The sequence below is a fragment of the Lytechinus pictus genome, chromosome 2 (genome assembly GCF_037042905.1).
Source record: "Lytechinus pictus isolate F3 Inbred chromosome 2, Lp3.0, whole genome shotgun sequence".
Classification (NCBI taxonomy): Eukaryota; Metazoa; Echinodermata; class Echinoidea; order Temnopleuroida; family Toxopneustidae; genus Lytechinus; species Lytechinus pictus.
In genome coordinates, this window is record NC_087246.1 from 24,037,334 (window position 1) to 24,057,831 (window position 20,498).

Here is a 20,498-nt window from a genome sequence, read left to right on the forward strand (position 1 = left end):
GAAAAGAAAGACCCATCAACCATCAGTCACTTGGCATTTTAAGTTTTAAATACCAACCAAGAGAAAGAAAGGGGTGGAGGGCGGGGTGAGTACATGACATGTAATTTGTATTAAAGAGAACACAAAGAAGAATGCCCCTTTAACCCAGTCTTACCCTATCTCATCCCCTTGCATGTAACAGGTACCATCACTTTACTCTGACTCTCACAAGCACACTTGCTAAGATCCACATAATAAACGAAAAATGCTACACTAAAATTACAATTCCTGTTTACTCATGCATTACATTTCAATTTAGTAACTCGTGAAATTTGCTTAAGAAACCAAAACGGATCTCCATTTATCAGTAATTTAGCATAACACCCTTAACTTTGCAAGTTCCAAAGGACTCACCTAAAAAAAAATGGAATTAAGGCTAATTCCTGCTCACCCTAGCAAAGGCTAGTCTCTCAGGAGGGGTGAAAGGGGTAGAGAGAGAGAGGGGGGGGGGGGGGTTAAGTGTTCTGTTGACCCATATCCCGTCAACCTACTTCCCCCACCTAAGTCCTATCCCTATTCTGACTTCCATGAACACATTGCTGAGATCCACTTAAAAAGTGAAAAATTGTATTTCATGTTCACTCATACATTAAATTTCAATTTAATAATTCTTAAAATTTGCTCTAAAAACCTAAATTGATAATGCTTGATCATTGATTTATCAAAACATCCTCAACTTTGCAAGTTCCAAGGGACTCGCATCTCAAAAACTGAAAGAAATTGGAAGGCTAATTCCTGCCCACCCTAATTTTCATACCCTTTGTTTCAGTGGGCAGTGCTCGCTCAAGCATGAATAGTTTTCCAACTTTTTGGTGTCAGTTGAAACTTGGCTTAATTGGCTTCCATATATGTAAGTGTTTTCCCCCAAAGTGATATATTTTTTATTTGGCAGCCATTTCAAAAGTGTATAGTTTTTTTTGGGACGCACTGTATAGATCAGGTATTTTTTTCACGGGAAGACATGTATAAGAGGTTTCATAAATATACCATGGACAAAAAGTTTATGACTATCTTCAGATTAGCAAATATAGTTGCTTTGTAGTACATTTTCTTTGTATAAAGGGAGAGTTGTTCCTTTGTTTTATCCCTACAGGTGGATAAAATAAGCTTATTTTATCCACCTCTATCATGTCTATGATGATATCACAAATCTTGGTCGCATTGCCAACTGAAGGATCTCCATAGCAATTTGACATTTAAATGCTCATAACTTTCTTATTGTTCTCAAACATTCATTGATGTTATTCTTTGATTTGTCCGTTTTCATGCTTACTCAATATTGTTCTAAGGGCTCCACTCTCCTTTAAAACTGTCTTATCTTTGATAGGATTATGATTTTATTACTGAATTCTTCAAAATAAGAGTTCGGTTTATCTTGGAAATTGAAAATAATGATCATAGATTAAGAATAAAATCGAATTTCCCTAATTGGTGACACGACATTTGCTCCGAGAACAAATGCTCCGGGATTTATTTCGTCCAAGATATAGGGTAAGGGTTACAATAGGGTTTTGTGTTAGGATTAGGAAAGGGTATAGTGTTAAATCCAAGGTTGAAGTTGGTCATTCCACTAATATGTGGAATTTGCAGCGGAGCAATTGTCGCCGGAGCAAATTTGGAACCGCCTATAAATTAAACCCCATTCTAAATCTGCATTCAAAATCAAAATTTGGATATTCACAATGCAGGAAGCTGCCCCAAAATAGGCCTAATGTTATGTACTTGAAATGTCTTAAATTCATAAAACTCCATGACTACCACTGAAATGTGTTTTCTATTTTTTTGTTGTTGTAAATTCATGTACTTCTGGTGTGTGATGATGATATTGACATTGAATGTCTGGTAAAGTTTCTGATTTTTTTTGGATAGATTGCATTCTAGGAAATTATAATCACGCGACACGTGAGTGATCCTGCTTCTATTCAGTCGTCACAAAAAAGACAAATTTAATTCTTTTATTGATAGACTTTCATCAATTATGTTTCCATTAATTCGGGTAAACTTCGTTTATGATAATTCTACATAATTATATTACTTCAGATTTCGGCAATGAAACAATTAAGCAAACTCTATAAACACTCAGTAAAATTTTACCCAATATTGGGTAAAAAGGGAACATGCATGTTTGCTGGGTATTTTTTTTTTTACCCCATTGCGCTATTACAATGCAACATAGCGTAAAATTTACAAAATATAGGATGTCTTTTTACCCAACCAACATGCAAGTTCCCATTTTACCCAATATTGGGTAAACCTTTTTTTTTAGAGTGCAGTGTATCATTGTTAGGTTCCCATTAAACTTTGCAATTGTCATGATTGTTGCATGCACATTTAGAACATCAAGGGATTGTGGGGACGCCTAAAACCGCGTTGGGACGGCTCGTACACATTCGTAATTCACGCCCTCTTTTGTTTTCGACATGTTAGGGTTGGATAAAAAAAACCCACCCCACCCCGTCTATACTATACTAAACTCGTCAACAAAATAAGTAAGCCTCCCTAATAAAAATGCTATAAACTTTGAAATTATTTTGTTCTGTTGTAATTTCACAGTTGATATTTTACACTCATTGAGCTATACCTCTATGAAAATTGATTGGTTGAGGTATGCACGACTTATGAAAAATTAAAGTTAAATTTGTGATTGTGTTTATTCGGAGTTAGGCGAAAAGTTGTCTCGGTTTTTTTTTTAACGATGTTTGTATTGTTTTTCTATCCTTTATCCAACCATTCCAGACTATTTTTACACTTTCATGGTTGAGTGGGCACAGTTTTCGTCATAGATGTTCGAGGAAGCAGCCCTATATGATTTTAAAACCACTCATTCACTGTACATGTTAAAATTTGAAAATGATTGCAAAGGCCCATCCCCATTTCTCAGAGACCCCACTCCCTCCCCATTTTTTTTAGATATGTCACTAACTTTTACATAATTTTCGAATTGATAAATGATAGACACACTCTCTATATTTCAAGTTTTTAAGTGTGCTTGGCTGCTCGCTTAACCGTGAAAATGTAAAGACGTTCATTATTTCTTTGTGTGGTGATGAAATGATGAATGGTAAATAACATCAATTAATTTACAACTGTAACGGAATTAGCCCCCAATTTTCATTTTATAACCCCTCGAAATGAGTCTGGAGAGTTTGAAAATGGTAATTCTCCCAATGGGCACAATGCATGCTCACTCATCCATGAAATTTAGGAAAATGACGGCATTACCCATGCATATTTATTTTGTATTCTGTTACACGTTACATGAGATATCTTCTCTCCTTAATTTCATGTAAAACAAGGTCTAACACCCCCTGAACATGTGACATTGCTATTAAACTGTTATGATTCAACAAAGACATTTCCTATTATCAGATCAGCAAAAAAAAATAAAAAATCAAATATCTAAAAATCATGTTATAATCTTAAACTGTCTGACATCAACAACCCTCTCATTTACAAATCACCTATGTGATATTATGCTTACATTGGTTTTTTTTTTACATACGGCCAAACTTTATTATCTTATACATGTATCTGATTTGATAAAAATATAAGCGTCATACTTGTTCGATTTTTCTTTAGTTCCTCGAACAAACTTTTTTTGTGGTGAACTTGACATTTAAGTGGGGAAAATTTGAGAATGATTGTCGAACACGAACACGGAGACGAAATTCTGCAAAAAATATTTTTGCAGTCGAACTCGGTGAAATTGAATAACGCAATATCATATAACGACTTTATAACCTCGTGTAATATCCAGTCATTCATTTATTTTGTTTTATTACAAGGTTGACCTGTTCAGTTTCTAGAACTTATTACAAATGCGCCGTGCAATAATAATTGAACAACCATCATTCTATATATATAAAGATTTAAAAACCCAAATACATTCCAGGTAAAATTATGAATCAACAACAAACAATGGGCATGATGGGGGATTGGGTGAGTGCACTCTAAAAATATATTGGGTAAAATTATAACCAGCACGAGGGTAATTATGTCCAACCAATTTGGGGCAGTTTTTACCCAAATGCGGGAAGCATATTGTCCAGTAAGCAGCAATTACTTTAGAATGGGTAAATATTTCATCACACTGGACAAATAAAAATGCCCAAAAGAAATGCCCAATGTTGATTGGACACATAATTACCCTCATTGAGCATTTTTACACAATATTTTTTAGAGTGTGATAAAATATGAAACATGGATAATAATATTGGCGATTGCATCAAGCTTTAAGGCATTGCATTATCTATAAAATGTAGTGTTAAAGCCAGAATATTAAGATCTCATATATTCATATGAATACTTGCACATCTTTCCCAAGGTTTACCACATTAATCAATAAATGTAAAATCCTAAAGCAAAATAGAGCTTCTTTCCAATACTAAATGGCATGAAATGTTTAGTCCTCTATATTCAACCTAGAATACAAACAATATCTTAGGAAGATATCGACACCAAGTCAAACCGACTGTTGAGTATAAAATCCAAGAATTTTTTCCTTAAAGTACGTTTCATTATTATATTAGCAAACAAAATATCATCCCATCAGTTTTTTTTTAAGACCAAATGACATGACCATTGCCTTTAAATATTGCTAAAACACATTATTTATGCCCAACTGCATTTTACAGTGTAATAAAATCTACCTGCCTGATGTACCTAACCTTCTTTATTGTTCTCGGTGATTACAAAATGGCTTACCCAAAGAGCAAATAAAAGTATATTTTTCAGAAATAAATTGCAAATTTAAATGACAAACGCCATCATTTAAAAAAGTACATATCAACGGACCTACTATGGACCAATGAGGGACGTCTTATTTTATCTTCAAACCGTAATTTCCCGAAGCCATAGGCGGCGATTTCGTGAGACTTTTGGTCCATGGAGGAACGACATTTCCTAAAGGCTCCTGTGCAAAAGGAAGAAAAAATCGAGGCGGCGGCGGGGGGGGGGGGGGGGGGCACGTCCGCCGTCCCCGGGGTCGCTGAAAAATCTTATAAGGGCCGTCTGCACCATCCCGAGTTTTCAAATTAGCGCGCTATTTCTGATCCGGCAAATTATCCCGATCTGAAAAATCTCGAGATAGTTGGCGGTGCAGACGCAATTATCGCGCTAGTTCGTAGGATTAATCTCGAGATTGCAATCCCAAGTCAACTCGGGTTTATTTGCAAAATAGCGCGCTATTTTACGAATTATCCCGCTAATTCGTCGGTGCAGACGCACTCGAGATTGGACTCGGGGTAATTTATTCATGACGTCAGTCCATAATGCAATTCGCGTTCCACTTCCGCCTTGGTCAAAACATAAACACGTGCGAAAGTCAACTTTATACATGCGAATAGCGTTCATAAGCAACGATGGTGTCCCACCAGTGAATGGATTTTGGGAGAGACCAGACCGAAGGGGGAGGCGCTCATCGACGATGGGCATATTCAATAACAACACTGACAGCAGTGTTGTCTTATTCCTTCGCAAAATGTGAGCAAATAGCATTTCTTTCCTCCTTCTCTCCCTCTCTCTCTCTCTGTCGTTGCCTCCTACTCCGCCATCATATTTAACGAAGAATACATCACTTCTTCACTCGCTGAGCTGAGAGGATTGTTGCATAACACCGGTTGAATTCGGCGAAAGTGCTAGTGAAAGGAGTACATTGCTTGCATATCGCGGGAAGTTATTCAAAAGCGCGGGCCGTTGAAACTCCAAGATCCGAAAGTGCGCATGCTCGTAATATCGGGCTTGTTGCCTCGCTCGAGCAGGAATCGCTCTTCGTGGGATGGTGCAGACGGGGTTTCTTGAATCTCGAGATTAATCGCGAAGAGGGCTGATCGGGCTAAAATCTCGAGATTGAGCAAACTCGGGATGGTGCAGCACCGCCTATAGTAACGACTAACTTTAGAAATATTACCCTGTCTGTTCAGCATGATTCCTAATATTTATATTTTTTTCCATAAAATATTCAAGGTTTGCAAGCATAAAGCTGTGTGGAATAACACCAAAGCCTTGTAAAGGTCGAAGAGATTGCCACCGTATTAAACTTAACATGATTTCAGTCAAATTTGCATTTATAACCAAGAGTTTGATTAAAAAATGTAGCAGTGGAATATGATGGCCTTTATTGACGATTTGCAAGGAGATTATTAAATTATGAATATAGTCCGTGGTATTTGAATTGCTCTCTTCCATAGTTTTGGAAGAAGCATCATACCCTTAATTTATGATTTGACGTATGTATGCAAATCTGAACACAATTTGAAAACCATAATTTTTTTTATCCCTTTTGTCTCTCTTTCTTATTGTTCTTGTACTCTAAATTCTCTGTCATCTCGTCAGAGTGTTCTCGTTGTCATCAGATCAGAAATTGACCAGTTCATACATCCGCTTGGGCCGCTCCAGCATCACCGGTGGTTCCTAATATAAGATACAATAGTGAAGGGATGACAGGTTCAGATAAAGAAGAAAAAGAAAATCAAACAATTAACCATTTTAATAAAAGAAAGCTGTTTAAAAGCCATTTCGTCAGACTTTGCCCATAGATGCTTAATAGTACTCATGGTACTTGAATAAATGTGATGCATGTGGTCTATCTTATTTGGTCGTGCTGATTGTTAAAAAGATTATTATTTGTACTTTTTTCCCCTTCATTTTCCCTTTGTAGCGCCTCAGAAAGTGGCGCGTATTCGGTGTTTCTTTGCCACAGATTTTGCAAATTTGATCACCCACTTGAATTATTACGCCGCTATCAACATAGCCTATTACCATGATTACTACATATTGTGGTCAGCACGTTATCTGGGGGGGGGGGGGGGGATTGGCATCACAACCAGTATTGTAATGATTTTGCTGACTTAATGTATCGTTGCAAAATCTACATTTGCGACATGATTCGATTTCATCAATGTTTATCCATGTGTATTAATTAACAACGCATATACAAGTCATGTGCGCGCACACACACACCTATAAATGTGCGTGGGGGTGTGTGTGTGTGTGAGGGAGAGGGTGTGTGCGTGTGTGTGTGCAAGTGCAACAATGGAAATGCACACATGACTACATCTCGCGCAACGTCAAGACTACATCTCGCGCAACGTCATGGAGGACGGCCGCAACCCATTGTCTTCTGACTAGAAAATCTCGCCTAGGACCCAAATTCAGGATGTAGTATACTTCAAACTTTTGAAATAATCTAGTATGAGTGACTCTGCAAAGCATAATCCAGGACGTGACCCATATTTTCTTCGTAAAAAAGGAAAAAAAGGTGATAAAGGTGACTCAAATAGGGACTCAACTACTCGACCACGTGCACCCGCACCCCAAATACGCACAGACGCCCCATCTACAGGCAGCATTACACCAGAAAACACCGCCGAAAAAGCGACGTTTGCCCACCCCGTAACTTCACATACTAGAGATACGCAAGAATCAAATATGGCGGAAAAAAACGAACCGGTGAGTCATGCTGAATTTCTAAAGGTCACAAACACAATTATTGACAAAATTGATAATATGAACTTGAATGTATCTTCTCTGAGAAAGGAGATCATAGACATTAAGAAATCAATAGCTGATTTAGAGAAATTTGCTACTGACTCTTCTGATAGGCTAACCAAAATTGAAAATGAATCATTGCCAAGCATGCGAAAGGAAACACAAAGAGTAGAGTCTGACTTGAATGTGAAGCTTAGTGCACTTGAAATCTACGATAGAAAAATGAATCTGTTGCTATATGGGGCAAAACGAGAAACTGATGAGAACATTGTCGATGTGGTGGGAAAGGTCTTCAAAGAAATGGGTATTCAGCAAGATATACTCCTCAGTAATGCTCACCGCCTACCCCGCCGTGCTCAAGGCGGCAGCCAACAATCGCCAGAACCAGTCATCATCAGATTTGTCTCGATGATGGATCGAAACAAGGTCTTGAACGCCTACCAGCAATGGACATCAAGAAGAGGAGACAAGTCACCTACGCAGTCACAACATTTCCCATGGAGATTCGTCGTAGATTTACCTCCTCAATTGAAAAAGCATCGATACCTACTCGAGAAAGAGGCCTACAGAATCCGTAAAGAGGAAAATAAGTCGACTAGAATCAGGCTGATTGGAGTCAAGTTATATCTACAAACCAGAGAAAGGGGCTCAATCCACTCAGAATGGAAAACTGTGAATGGCTAGCTTTGCAGATTTACTCATCATCATCAAGTTTTAGATCATTATATTTTTTACTTTCGGACTTCCCTGAAAAAAAGAATCATCCCAAGCGGTTTATATTACCTTCATTTAACTTTGGACTACATCCATTCCATTTCTAGTGCTTAGTTTTCATTTTTTAAGTTCTTAATACATTGCTTTTTCCATGTCATACTAAAGAAAGATAAGCACATGTTTTTGATTTTTGCCTACATGAACTGATGGGCAATGCAATGTTTTTGTTGTCTATTACATGACACAAAATGAATAGGCCTATTTTCCAGTACAAGATAACAATTTACCTGGATGATAACAAAATATTTTTGAAAAAATTAGAATAGAACTTGTACGGGGATTTTGTGCCAAAATGGAAAGGGCATAAAGAATACTTTAGTTTTTATGAGACCCAGTATTAACATTTAAAAAAAATCCTTTCTGCTTCTTTTGTACTGCTCGAATAAAGAAAATTGAGTGTTTTTATGTCATGGCTTTTATTCATAGCATGGATGATAAAGACTTAGTTGCTGCTTTTATATATATATTTTTTTTTTTTTCATGCATCTCCAAATAATAGAGATGTCAAATAAGGAGTTGGTTTAACCTTTGAAGAAATTTTTAATTTCATGTTTTTTAAGGTCTTTAGAGTTGGCTAAACCTTTCAAGATCTAATGATTTTAAGTTTTTCAGTTATGTATTTGACATGAAAAAATTGTGGCTGTTCTTTAAAGTTTCTTTTATTATTATTAATGTTTTGGGTTTTGTTTTTTTTTTGTTTTTTTTTGTTTTTTTTTGTTAGTATGGGGTACTTTGTAATAATATGAAAGAAAACAAATGAAAGAAAGTAATATAAAAGAAAGCACATGAATAACGTGTAGCTCAAGTAAACTGGTATAGTTCTCACCAATGTTATTTGCATGTCTATGGAAAAGTAGTAAGTATGCGAGAAAATAAGAAATAAGTACATCTACTGACTACTAACGGTTTCAGAAAGTTGGTTTTATTTATTGGATGATATTTTTAAAAATGCTGTTAAAAAAAAAAAACAAGGACTTTTATGTATATGCAAGGCTGTGCATTCAATTGACTAAATAATCTTTATAATCTTTGATAATGCAGAATGACAGAGTCCTGGTATTAATAACGCATACTTCGTTCACTCACATACTGGTTGTTTTATGTAGATTATTTCTGGTGGCCTTGCGCACGAAATTTTTGCACGAAATGTACACAGACATTTTTACAGTGCCTAAAAAGTAGTGGATTTCAGTTTCTATTCTTTGGCATAATATTGAAGGCCTGGATAAGGACCTAGGCGCGATGGTATGCGCCATGTCTTCCTTGTTCGTTTCGCGTGAAATCATGTTTAGTGTTGTCTTGTTTGTGTGTCAAGTGTTTATGTTTGTTTTTGTTTGTTGTTTTGTGTTTGTGTTGTTAGTGTTAAAAAAAACTGAAAAAGCCTCCACAGGAATTATTGTTCATAACTCAATGCTAGATTCAATGTATGATGGGTAGTTTCAGTATAATTTCTTTGAACTGTCGAGGTTTGGGAAATAGTAAAAAAAGAAATGATGTCTTAGAATATATTAAGGCAAAAAAGTTTCATATCTGCTGCTTGCAGGACACTCATTTTGTAGGTGAAGAAGAAGTTTCAATAAAAACTATTTGGGGAGATAATTGTTTTTTTAGTCATAAGACGTCTAATGCTAGGGGTGTAGCCATTCTCTTTGCGGAGGGTGTTATTTTTAATATAAATCGAATCAAAAGGTCAACCGAAGGGAATTTTGTTGCTTTAGATCTTAAGATATATGATTATAATATAACATTGATATCTCTTTATGGCCCTAACCAAGACAATGTTAACTTTTATTCAGATGTTGAAAATGTTGCATTAGAATTTGAAAACCCTTTAACAATTTTTTGTGGTGATTGGAATTTGGTCCAAAATTTTGATAAAGACACATTTAATTATGTTCGTTTGAATAATCCAAACGCAAAGAAAAGAGTTGATGAAATGAAAACTAACTTAAGCCTGGTGGATCCATGGAGAGAATTACATGAACATGAAAAGATATTTACATGGCGCCAACCCACTCCATTTAAGGCAGCCAGATTGGATTATTTTCTTGTATCTCATGAATTAATGTCTCTTGTTAACAGAATAGAAATTCTACCAGGATACAGAACTGATCATTCGTTGGTGAAGTTATCATTGAATCTAAATCATTGTAAGACAGGACCGAGTTACTGGAAATTTAACAATTCATTGTTAAAAGATGATATTTATATAGAACTGATTAAAGGTGTTATTCAACAAACAATTGATACCTACTCAACCCGACCGGTAAGATTCGGTGGAAATGTAGTAGATGGTCAAAATCCTTGGTATGAGTTTAATGTAAGCGATCAGCTGTTTTTTGATACGCTGTTAACAGTTGTTAGAGGTGAAACAATTTCATATGCTGCTGCAAAAAAGAAAAAAAACGTTAATCTAGAAAATGATTTAGAGAAAGAAATTGTAAATTTAGAAAAGAATTTGGTTTTAAATACAAATATAGAAAGGGAATTAACTGTTCTGAATGAGAAGAAAGCTCAGTTAGAGTCATTGAGAAAAGAAAATAATGAAGAAATAAAGATGAGATCCAGAACTAAATGGATGGAGTTCGGAGAGAAACCATCCAAATATTTTTTAAATTTAGAAAAGAAAAATGTTGTTAATAAAAGAATATGCAAATTGATTACCAATGAAAATAAGGAAGTAACAACACATGAGGATATTACATCAGAAATTGTTTCTTTTTATTCACAACTATATGAAAGGCACCCTGTTATAAATATTGATTTAAATGCAATGATAAACAAAGATGAACTAAATAAATTAACAAATGCTATGTCACGGAATTTAGAAGGAGAGCTCTCCACCGACGAGGTTTATTATGCCCTAACAAATATGAAAAACAATAAATCTCCTGGTCTAGATGGATTCACTGTTGAATTTTTTAAACATTTTTGGAAGGAAATCCATATATTTTTAGTTAGATATTTAAACTCTTCATTTTTATCTGGTATGCCTTACATACAGAAGTTAGGAGTTATTACTTTAATCCCCAAAGGAAGTAAAGATAGACACTATTTAAAAAATTGGAGACCCATATCATTATTAAATGTTGTATACAAAATAGGATCTACTTGTATAGCTAATAGATTGAAGAATGTACTCCCTCTTCTTATTCATGAGAATCAGAAAGGGTTTATGTCCGGACGCTTTATCGGAGAAAACATCCGCTTGTTATATGATATATTATTGTATACTGAATTAAACGATATTCCCGGTTTATTGTTACTTATAGATTTTGAGAAGGCATTCGATTCAATTTCTCATGACTTTATTCGCAATGTACTACACTTCTTTAAATTTGGTCCGACCATTGTTAAATGGTTTGATGTGTTTTATGAAAATGCTCAATCTTGTGTTTTAATCAATGGACACCTGTCTCCCAGATTTTCAATAGAGCGGGGCTGTCGCCAAGGAGATCCATTGTCTCCATATATTTTTCTATTATGTGCTGAAATACTTGGCGTTTTGTTTCGACAATCAACGTCAATAGATGGTTTGAGGATGCCCTCTGGTAAATGTCATAAAATATTACAGTATGCAGATGACACTCTTCTGACATTAAACGGTTCAGAAAGAGAATTGAGTAGTGCTTTTGACATCTTGGAAAAATATAAAACAATATCAGGTTTGACTGTTAATATAACCAAGACACATGCAATATGGATTGGAGGATATAAGAACAAGAAAGACTGTATTCTTGCCAATAGGAATTTGAATTGGGTATTTGATGAATACTTCAGATATTTAGGTATAGATTTTTGTACAGATCTTCAGAAAATGACGGTGCATAATTACAATGAAAAGTTTAAAGAGATCAAAAGTCAAATGACTTCATGGTTAAGACGTTACCTGACGGTCCTTGGAAGAGTGACGGTTGTCAAGTCATTGTTTGTGTCTAAATTGAACTACTTAATTCTTTCTCTCCCGAATCCAAGTGAGTTATTTCTAAAAGATGTAAATTCCCAATTTCATAGATTCATATGGGGAGAGAAACCAGATAAAGTAAGTAGAAATCAAATGTCTCAGAGTTATTCTGAAGGTGGAGTAAAAATGATAGACATAAATCTGCATTGCCAGTCATTGAAAATTTCTTGGATGAAAAAAATGATAAACGGTTCCATTGACGGTAATATTATTTGTCTTCTTCAGTCTTTTTTGCATAAAACGCAAAACTTGGATCTTTATATGGGAAATAGCTATTTTTTTAGACTGGCACACGAAATTAAAAATCCTTTTTGGAAAGAAATGTTCTTAGCGTATAGCACACTGTTATCTATGCACTGTAATGATATACCTTGCCAACCCTTATGGAACAATGATTTTATCAAAATAGGTAATAGCTCAATTCACAGTAGATCTCTAAATAATAGGGGTGTTCGTTTTGTTAATGATATTTTAGATGTACATGGCAATTTCCTCTCTTTGAATGACCTTAAGGAAAAATACAATGTTCAAATAAATTTTATTTTTTACCGTGGATTATGTGATGCTATAAGAGACGGTTTTAGCAATGGCACACACTTTAGCAAGTTCCAAGAACCTATTATCCCCGATACAATAGCACTTGTTATGAAATATAATAAAGGTTGTTCACACATCTATACGATTCTTAAAAAGAAAAGAAAAGTGGAATGTAAAAGTTTCCTTAAGTGGAAGTGTATATTCGATATGAATGACAAGCAATGGCAATCGTATTGCTCTATTGGATTCAGTTGTACTACCGATGTGAATTTACGTTGGTTTCAGTTCAAAATAATGCAACATATTTTATATACAAATGAAATATTGTTTAAAATTAATTTAGCTCAACAAAAAGAATGTACTTTTTGTAATGTACACCGTGAAACAGTTACTCATCTACTTTGTGAATGTACATGTATTAAACATATATGGGACAGGTTTGAACAATGGATATTTCTTAAAACTGGAAATAGAATTGTTTTCTCTAATAAAGAAAAATTATTTGGTTTAAGAGGTTCAAGTAATTATGCATTAAATTGTTTATTGATAGTGATACGACAGATGATCTATACTTCCAGAGTAAAACATCAATTACCCGTTTTTGATAATATCAAATTTGCACTTCAGAATTATTTCAAGAATGAAAAATATATCGCAGAGTCAAATTGTAAAATGGTAAAGTTTACAAAGAAATGGTTTCAATTACATGCCATGTTTACATGAAGTGATCTGTTCAGTTCCCTTTCCATGTACAATGATACATATGAATATTATTGTTCATTTACTCCTTACTTGTTCCTTAAATTGTTTACTATTATGTAAACCTGACAGTTCAATTTATATATTTGTTACAATTACTGTTGTATTGTATTTCGTTGTTATTAATTTGATTTGTCATTGAAAAGATATCTTGTTATGTTTTGAATAATAATAAAATCCCTGTGGAGGGGAAACAAATTGAAAAAAAAAAAATGAGAGTTGACCTCAAGTCACCTGACCTGAAGTCATGTTCGTGAACTTTGAAATTTTTCGACCTCGGAGAGTGTACTATATGCCTTATCCTCTAAAGCGATTACGGTATGGGTATGGTTGCGTATTTGAACAACCACTTCGTGCCTACTATACGAGTTGTGTCGGCAGGCAGTAGCAAAGCTGTTGATAGTTTAGTCTTCTATGCAATTGGACCAAATTAATAATTTAAAATAATGATATAAAAATTGGTTTGTGTTGGTTTTGCCTTCGTTGTTCAAATTTTCATGAATGTGATAATGATTCCAGGCCCTTTCCCTAAGATTCGTCAATTCTGACATCCAATTAACTGCACAGACAAGGCCTCCTACTGGTGGGGCTTGGGAGTGATGTCTCTCTCCTCCAAGTTTCTCTTCTTTTTTTTATTCTTCTTGGGTGACAAATCTTGGTTTATTTGTCAAGTTACTGTGTACATGTTGTAGAAAAATTGTGAATGGGATGTGGATCACACTTAATGAATGATGCGAGCGCGAAGCGCGAGCTGATATTTTTTGCCTATTATTTTAGCAAAGGACCGGGACATTCTAAGGAAATTTTGTCATCATATGAAAATGATGACTATCTTCCTATTATTCCTAAGCGCGAGATGAAACTTTTCAGTTATTTTTAGTTATTAGGAATTCATGAAAGTGTTATTTTTGTATTTATTAATCTAATATGCTAAATGAGAGCGTGTTATAGAATAAATAGAGGTATACATAACTCACCAATCAAAATGGGAGCGCATCTGAAGATGGATATTTTGAGAACATTATGGAATACACGACAACAAATCAAATAATGCGACCATAAAACAGACATTTTACAGAACACTTGAAAAAAATGATCAATAAGTAAATTATTAAAAATAATTATGAAAGCTCGAGATTTGAGCTGAAATATATTTTGTATATTGATTTCAAAACGTGATACTAAAAGCTCCATATCAGCCTTCATTGAGCAAGATATGAATGTCAACGAACAGGCAATGCGAGCGCGAAGCGCGAGCGAAAATTTTATACAGTGACATGGAAGATTCTTTTTGAAAGTCTTCCCCCACCTTATTTTATTCACTCGTCTTGCTCCTCTTATTTTCCTCTTCTTTTTTTTTCTTCTGTCTCGCCCCTCTTTTTTTTTCTTTCTTTCTCTCCCCCTTTTTTTTGCGCCGCAATTTTTTTCAGGGGGGCACACCAAATCTCATGGGAGGACGTGCCCCCTGCCCCCCGTAGCTTCGCCACTGCCTCTTGCATCAATCTCATCGTATCAATCGGAAATGCAAGTTTATGCGCCCACCTACCTTTTTAGTCCCACTTAAAAGGCAAATAGTACGAAGAAGAAGAGCCATACACAAACAGATGAAATACACGACTATGGGGGTAGTCATTGAAAGGCATACAGTTTCTTCGTTTGTCATTTCCAAAAGCCATTTCTGCACACCTGCAAAATAATACAGAAGAAGTACTTTTAAGCTGACGGCACGAAAATCAATTCATAAAGTTTACGTTGTATTACCTTGACAATTTTGTTTAGCACAATATATAATAGTCACAAATTATTATGATTATTATTGTTATCATTATTATTATTATTTTTATTATTATCATTATTATTATTATCATTATTATTATTATTATTATCACTATTATTATCATTATTATTATTATCATTTTTGTTTTTATTTTCATTATTGTTATCATTATTATTATTATTATTATTATCATTACTCGGACAAATCCCTTTTTATAAAGGCAAGGATATAAAGAACGATACAGATAATTACAATCCGTTTTCTGTAAAAATAGAGTGGTCATAGTACCATTCAATGAAAAAGCACTAAAAGTCAATTTTCTTGCCAAGTTGTTACCTCTAATTATATTGAAAGTATTATACAATTCAACCATGCTATGATTATATCTGTTCTGTATGGGGATATCTTCAAGATGTGTATAAAAAGAAATTGTTGAGAATAAAATGAAAAAAGCAGTGCGAATAGTCACGACAGATTTCGAAGGCGGGAATAATATGGGTGCTAAGTTAGAACGGACCCACCCTGACCAAGAATAGAACAAAATAGGGTGGGATTACTTTCAACACAAGTAAGATATATTATTCTACTGCTCCAAGACGATTATGTTAGGAAAATTGAAATGTAATTTGACCACATTGGGTTTAAAAACAGAAGAAATGCAAAATTATTTGAATTAGAATTATTCTGTATCATCTGGGAGATAGCTTAAAAGCCTCAAATACATGCACAAACTAGAAATGCTCTGCGGGTCGCGCGGCCCAGCGCATGTATCCCCCGAACCCACCGCATCATCCATCATTGCGATATAGATGTATAGCGCTCACACAGAAATTTGACAAATAAATACAATTATCATGGCAGCAATGACCCTGCCCACATTTTACCCAGAGACAAAATGTGGGCAGGGTCATTGCTGCCATGATAATCTGGGTACCAAAATATGACGCAGCAGGGTGACTCTGCATAACCTTAAAGGAGAATGAAACCCTTGAAACCAGCTGAATCCATATCAAAGAGAAAATCAAAGAAACATATTGTTGAAAGTTTGAGGAAGATTGAATGAATAATAAGAAAGTTATGAGCATTTTAATATTGAGATCACTAATGCCATGTAGATCCTCCCATTGGCAATGCGACCAAGATCTGTGATGTCACACACGTACAACTCCCTCATTACTTTAGTACTTATTTCACTTATATTCTCACTTTTGTAGAGTCTATCACAAGGTGAGGTGTTCTCTTTATGAGAGGACAAGAACAGAGGTTTCACAACATTATATCATTGATGAATCGTTTGTCATATGATTAGAATGAGCAAAAAGAGATGTTTTGGGGTATATTTTCAGTGTCCAAAAGGGGAGAGTTGTTCATCTGTGACATCATAGATCTTGGTCGCATTGCCAATGGGAGGATCTCCATAGCATTAGTGATCTCGACATTCAAATGCTCATAACTCTTCTATTGCTAGACCTATTTTACTCAAACTTTTGTTGATCTTATTCTTTGATTTTTCTGCTTTCACAAAAGCTAACTTGCTCCAAGAGTTTCATTCTCCTTTAAGTATTCTCCAGTAGCATGCAGCTGTTGGGGAATACGGTTACACTTCTTAATTCCGAAGATTCGTTATTCCGAATGTTCGTAATTCCGAAACACGTATATTGCCTATACCTCGATGTTCTTTACTCCGAAAACGTGTTTCGAAGGTTCGTTAATCCAAAAACGAACTAAGGTTCGTTGTTCCGAAGGTTCGTTTACGGGACCTGGAGTAGTAGGTCCATGGTTCGGGGGATACAATTAAAGTAACATCGCTACCTTATATTGATTTTGTAATTGGTATGATCACCCTCACACTTTCAAAACCACTCTGCGGCCTCTGATGATAAATGCAGAAATCTGTTTTATCACTTAACAATGTAGCCATTTAATCAAGTGATTTTTTTCTTCCGAAAAGAGCCAATGTGAGCGGATCAGAAGAAATCCGCTTCGTAACACAAAGGTTTGCGTTGAATTGCAAATATGAAAGAACCGCACTGATTGGTCCCTGGTCAGTATGTCAAACCTAATGCGCGTGTAACATTGATATTGATTGGTCAGTTCATTTAGCGATTGATCGCTAATCTTTGTGTTACGGAGCCCTGGGGCCCGTAACACAAAGCTTAGCAATGATCGTAGAACATTTTTCTACGATTGATTCCACTGGTCGCTAACCTTTGTGTTACGGGACCCTGGTCTATAGTTCGAGGTTTACCTTATTATTAGACCACTAATAATACAGAAGAACACAAACACACACTCATCTATATACCCATACGCACAAACACTTACCCGGAGGGGGGGGGGGGGGTGGTGCTTCCGAAAATTATGATGGTGTTCTGAAAATAATTTTGACCTTTCGTATATTAATATCTATTTATTCATTTTTTTACATGTCAGATAATATTTGCCCTCCTGTCGAGACGGACATGATAGATATGCCATTGTTTGGAATTCAAACATTCCTTTGATCAATCCACATGGTCTTGCTATATAGGGTCTGGCAGGTTTCATTATGTTTCAGGTGGCAGGAACCCTAACATCAGCCAATATAGTGGCAACATAAAAGAAAGGGGTAAACAAACAAGATAGTTGTTAAAAAAAACTTACTTGCTTATAATAATTATTACTTTATTTGATAAAGTAATCAATAATTTACCAGTACGAGATGATACTGTTTCCGCTTGTGTAAACTTAAGATGTGTGGTCAAGTCATCAGTTGTTGTCGATTCATCAGGTGTTGTCAATTCATCGGGTGTCGTCAATTCATCGGGTGTCGTCAATTCATCAGGTGTCGTCGATTCATCGGATGTCGTTAATTCGTCAGGTGATGTCGATTCATCAGGTGTGGTCGATTCATCAGGTGTCGTCAATTCATCAGGTGTCATCAATTCACCAGGTGTTGTCGATTCATCAGGTGTGGTCGATTCATCAGGTGTCGTCAATTCATCGGGTGTCGTCGATTCATCAGGTGTGGTCGATTCACCAGGTGTCGTCAATTCATCAGTGGTCGTCAATTCATCAGGTGTCATCAATTCACCAGGTGTTGTCGATTCATCAGGTGTCGTCAATTCATCAGGTGTCATCAATTCACCAGGTGTTGTCGATTCATCAGGTGTGGTCGATTCATCAGGTGTCGTCAATTCATCAGTGGTCGTCAATTCATCAGGTGATGTCGATTCATCAGGTGTGGTCGATTCACCAGGTGTCGTCAATTCATCAGGTGATGTCGATTCATCAGGTGTGGTCGATTCACCAGGTGTGGTCGATTCACCAGGTGTCGTCAATTCATCAGGTGATGTCGATTCATCAGGTGTGGTCGATTCATCAGGTGTGGTCGATTCACCAGGTGTGGTCGATTCACCAGGTGTCGTCAATTCATCAGGTGATGTCGATTCATCAGGTGTGGTCGATTCATCAGGTGTCGTCAATTCATCAGGTGTCATCAATTCACCAGGTGTTGTCGATTCATCAGGTGTCGTCAATTCATCAGGTGTCATCAATTCACCAGGTGTCGTCGATTCATCAGGTGTGGTCGATTCACCAGGTGTCGTCAATTCATCAGGTGTCGTCAATTCATCAGGTGATGTCGATTCATCAGGTGTGGTCGATTCATCAGGTGTCGTCAATTCATCAGGTGTCATCAATTCACCAGGTGTTGTCGATTCATCAGGTGTGGTCGATTCATCAGGTGTCGTCAATTCATCGGGTGTCGTCGATTCATCAGGTGTGGTCGATTCACCAGGTGTCGTCAATTCATCAGGTGTCGTCAATTCATCAGGTGTCGTCGATTCATCAGGTGTGGTCGATTCACCAGGTGTCGTCAATTCATCAGGTGTCGTCAATTCATCGGGTGTCGTCAATTCATCGGGTGTCGTCAAGTCACCAGGTGTTGTCAATTCATCAGGTGTCGTCGATTCATGAAGTGTCGTCAAGTCATCAGGTGTTGTCAATTCATCGGGTGTCGTCAAGTCATCAGGTGTTGTCAATTCATCGGGCGTCGTCAATTCATCGGGTGTCGTCAATTCATCAGGTGTTGTCGATTCATCAGGTGTGGTCGATTCACCAGGTGTCGTCAATTCATCAGTGGTCGTGGTCTCCACTGTTGAGAAGGAAATGAGAAACGGGGAAAGAGAAGTAAAAAGGGCGAAGAAAAGAGAAGAAGGAGAAAATGAAGAAAAAATATGAGGAAAAAAGAAGGTAATAAGGGAAGAAACGGAATTGGCAAATAAAAAAAAATCCCTTATCACTATTATCAAGTGAAAATTTCCGATTTGGGGGAAAAATATGTTTAGTTGGATACGCACCGTGTTCACGATTATAACGTGCTTAGAGTATCTTTGAAAAAGTCATTTAGTACTTAAAAAGGATCAGCTCTCGCTTCGCACTCACAATATTCATTTAATAAGATGCATGAATACATGTAAATCGTTAATGAGTTAATGAATACTTACAAAAAGTCCTAACTGACGCTTTGCTTCATGATCTGTGTACAGGTTCATTTTTTCACTCTGTTGCAGGTATTGTCGACAAGGCCACAAGGAACTAACCCAATAGTCCAGTAAAACCACAACGTGACCGTCAAGTTGGGTGAATATGATTTTTTTTTTGCTCATTGTGGCAGAGACTCCCGCCGAAAGCCATTTTTTTTGAAAAATCTCCCGTTCTCCCGCTTAAGATTTGATATCTCCCGCCCAGGCCCTATGTCTCCTGCTTAAAACGATCTTTCTCTCGCCCAAACACCTTTGCAAAAACTGGAATTAAATGTTCATATCCGAGCCGATATTCAAGTGCTTGGGGTTCTAAACAAACAAGTAACTCGCTGGTCCAGACCAGGCCTGGGTTAATTCGTAGATTTTTAGTTCACAAAGGGCGCGGGCTATTTTGGTGCTGCTGGACTCAACACCAGACAACCGCCATCAATTTTAAAATCGTAATTAGACCTGTCCTAATTATCGATATCTGATATCGATGATGTGGCAGATATGGCAAGTTCCGACTCGGAGTCCTCGTATAGGACACAGTAGAAGTCCGGATCTATTCTAAGTTAGTTGAGCCACATGGCTAATTTGCGTGTTTGTTATGTTAAAAGAGTAGTCGAATACATTTTATTTAAGACACATGCCG

General features: G+C 36.3%; 1 protein-coding gene across 1 annotated transcript; it reads right to left on the reverse strand.

Moving 5' to 3' along the window:
- Positions 1 to 3,772: 3,772 nt before the first annotated feature.
- On the reverse strand, positions 3,773 to 19,873 carry LOC129282565 (soluble scavenger receptor cysteine-rich domain-containing protein SSC5D-like). The gene is made up of 4 exons (XM_064095571.1): positions 19,843 to 19,873; positions 18,031 to 19,473; positions 15,108 to 15,247; positions 3,773 to 6,450 (listed from the first exon to the last, which is right to left on the reverse strand). Exons 1-4 carry the CDS (start codon positions 19,871 to 19,873, stop codon positions 6,394 to 6,396), a joined length of 1,671 nt encoding a protein of 556 aa, XP_063951641.1. The 3' UTR covers positions 3,773 to 6,393.
- Positions 19,874 to 20,498: the final 625 nt, after the last annotated feature.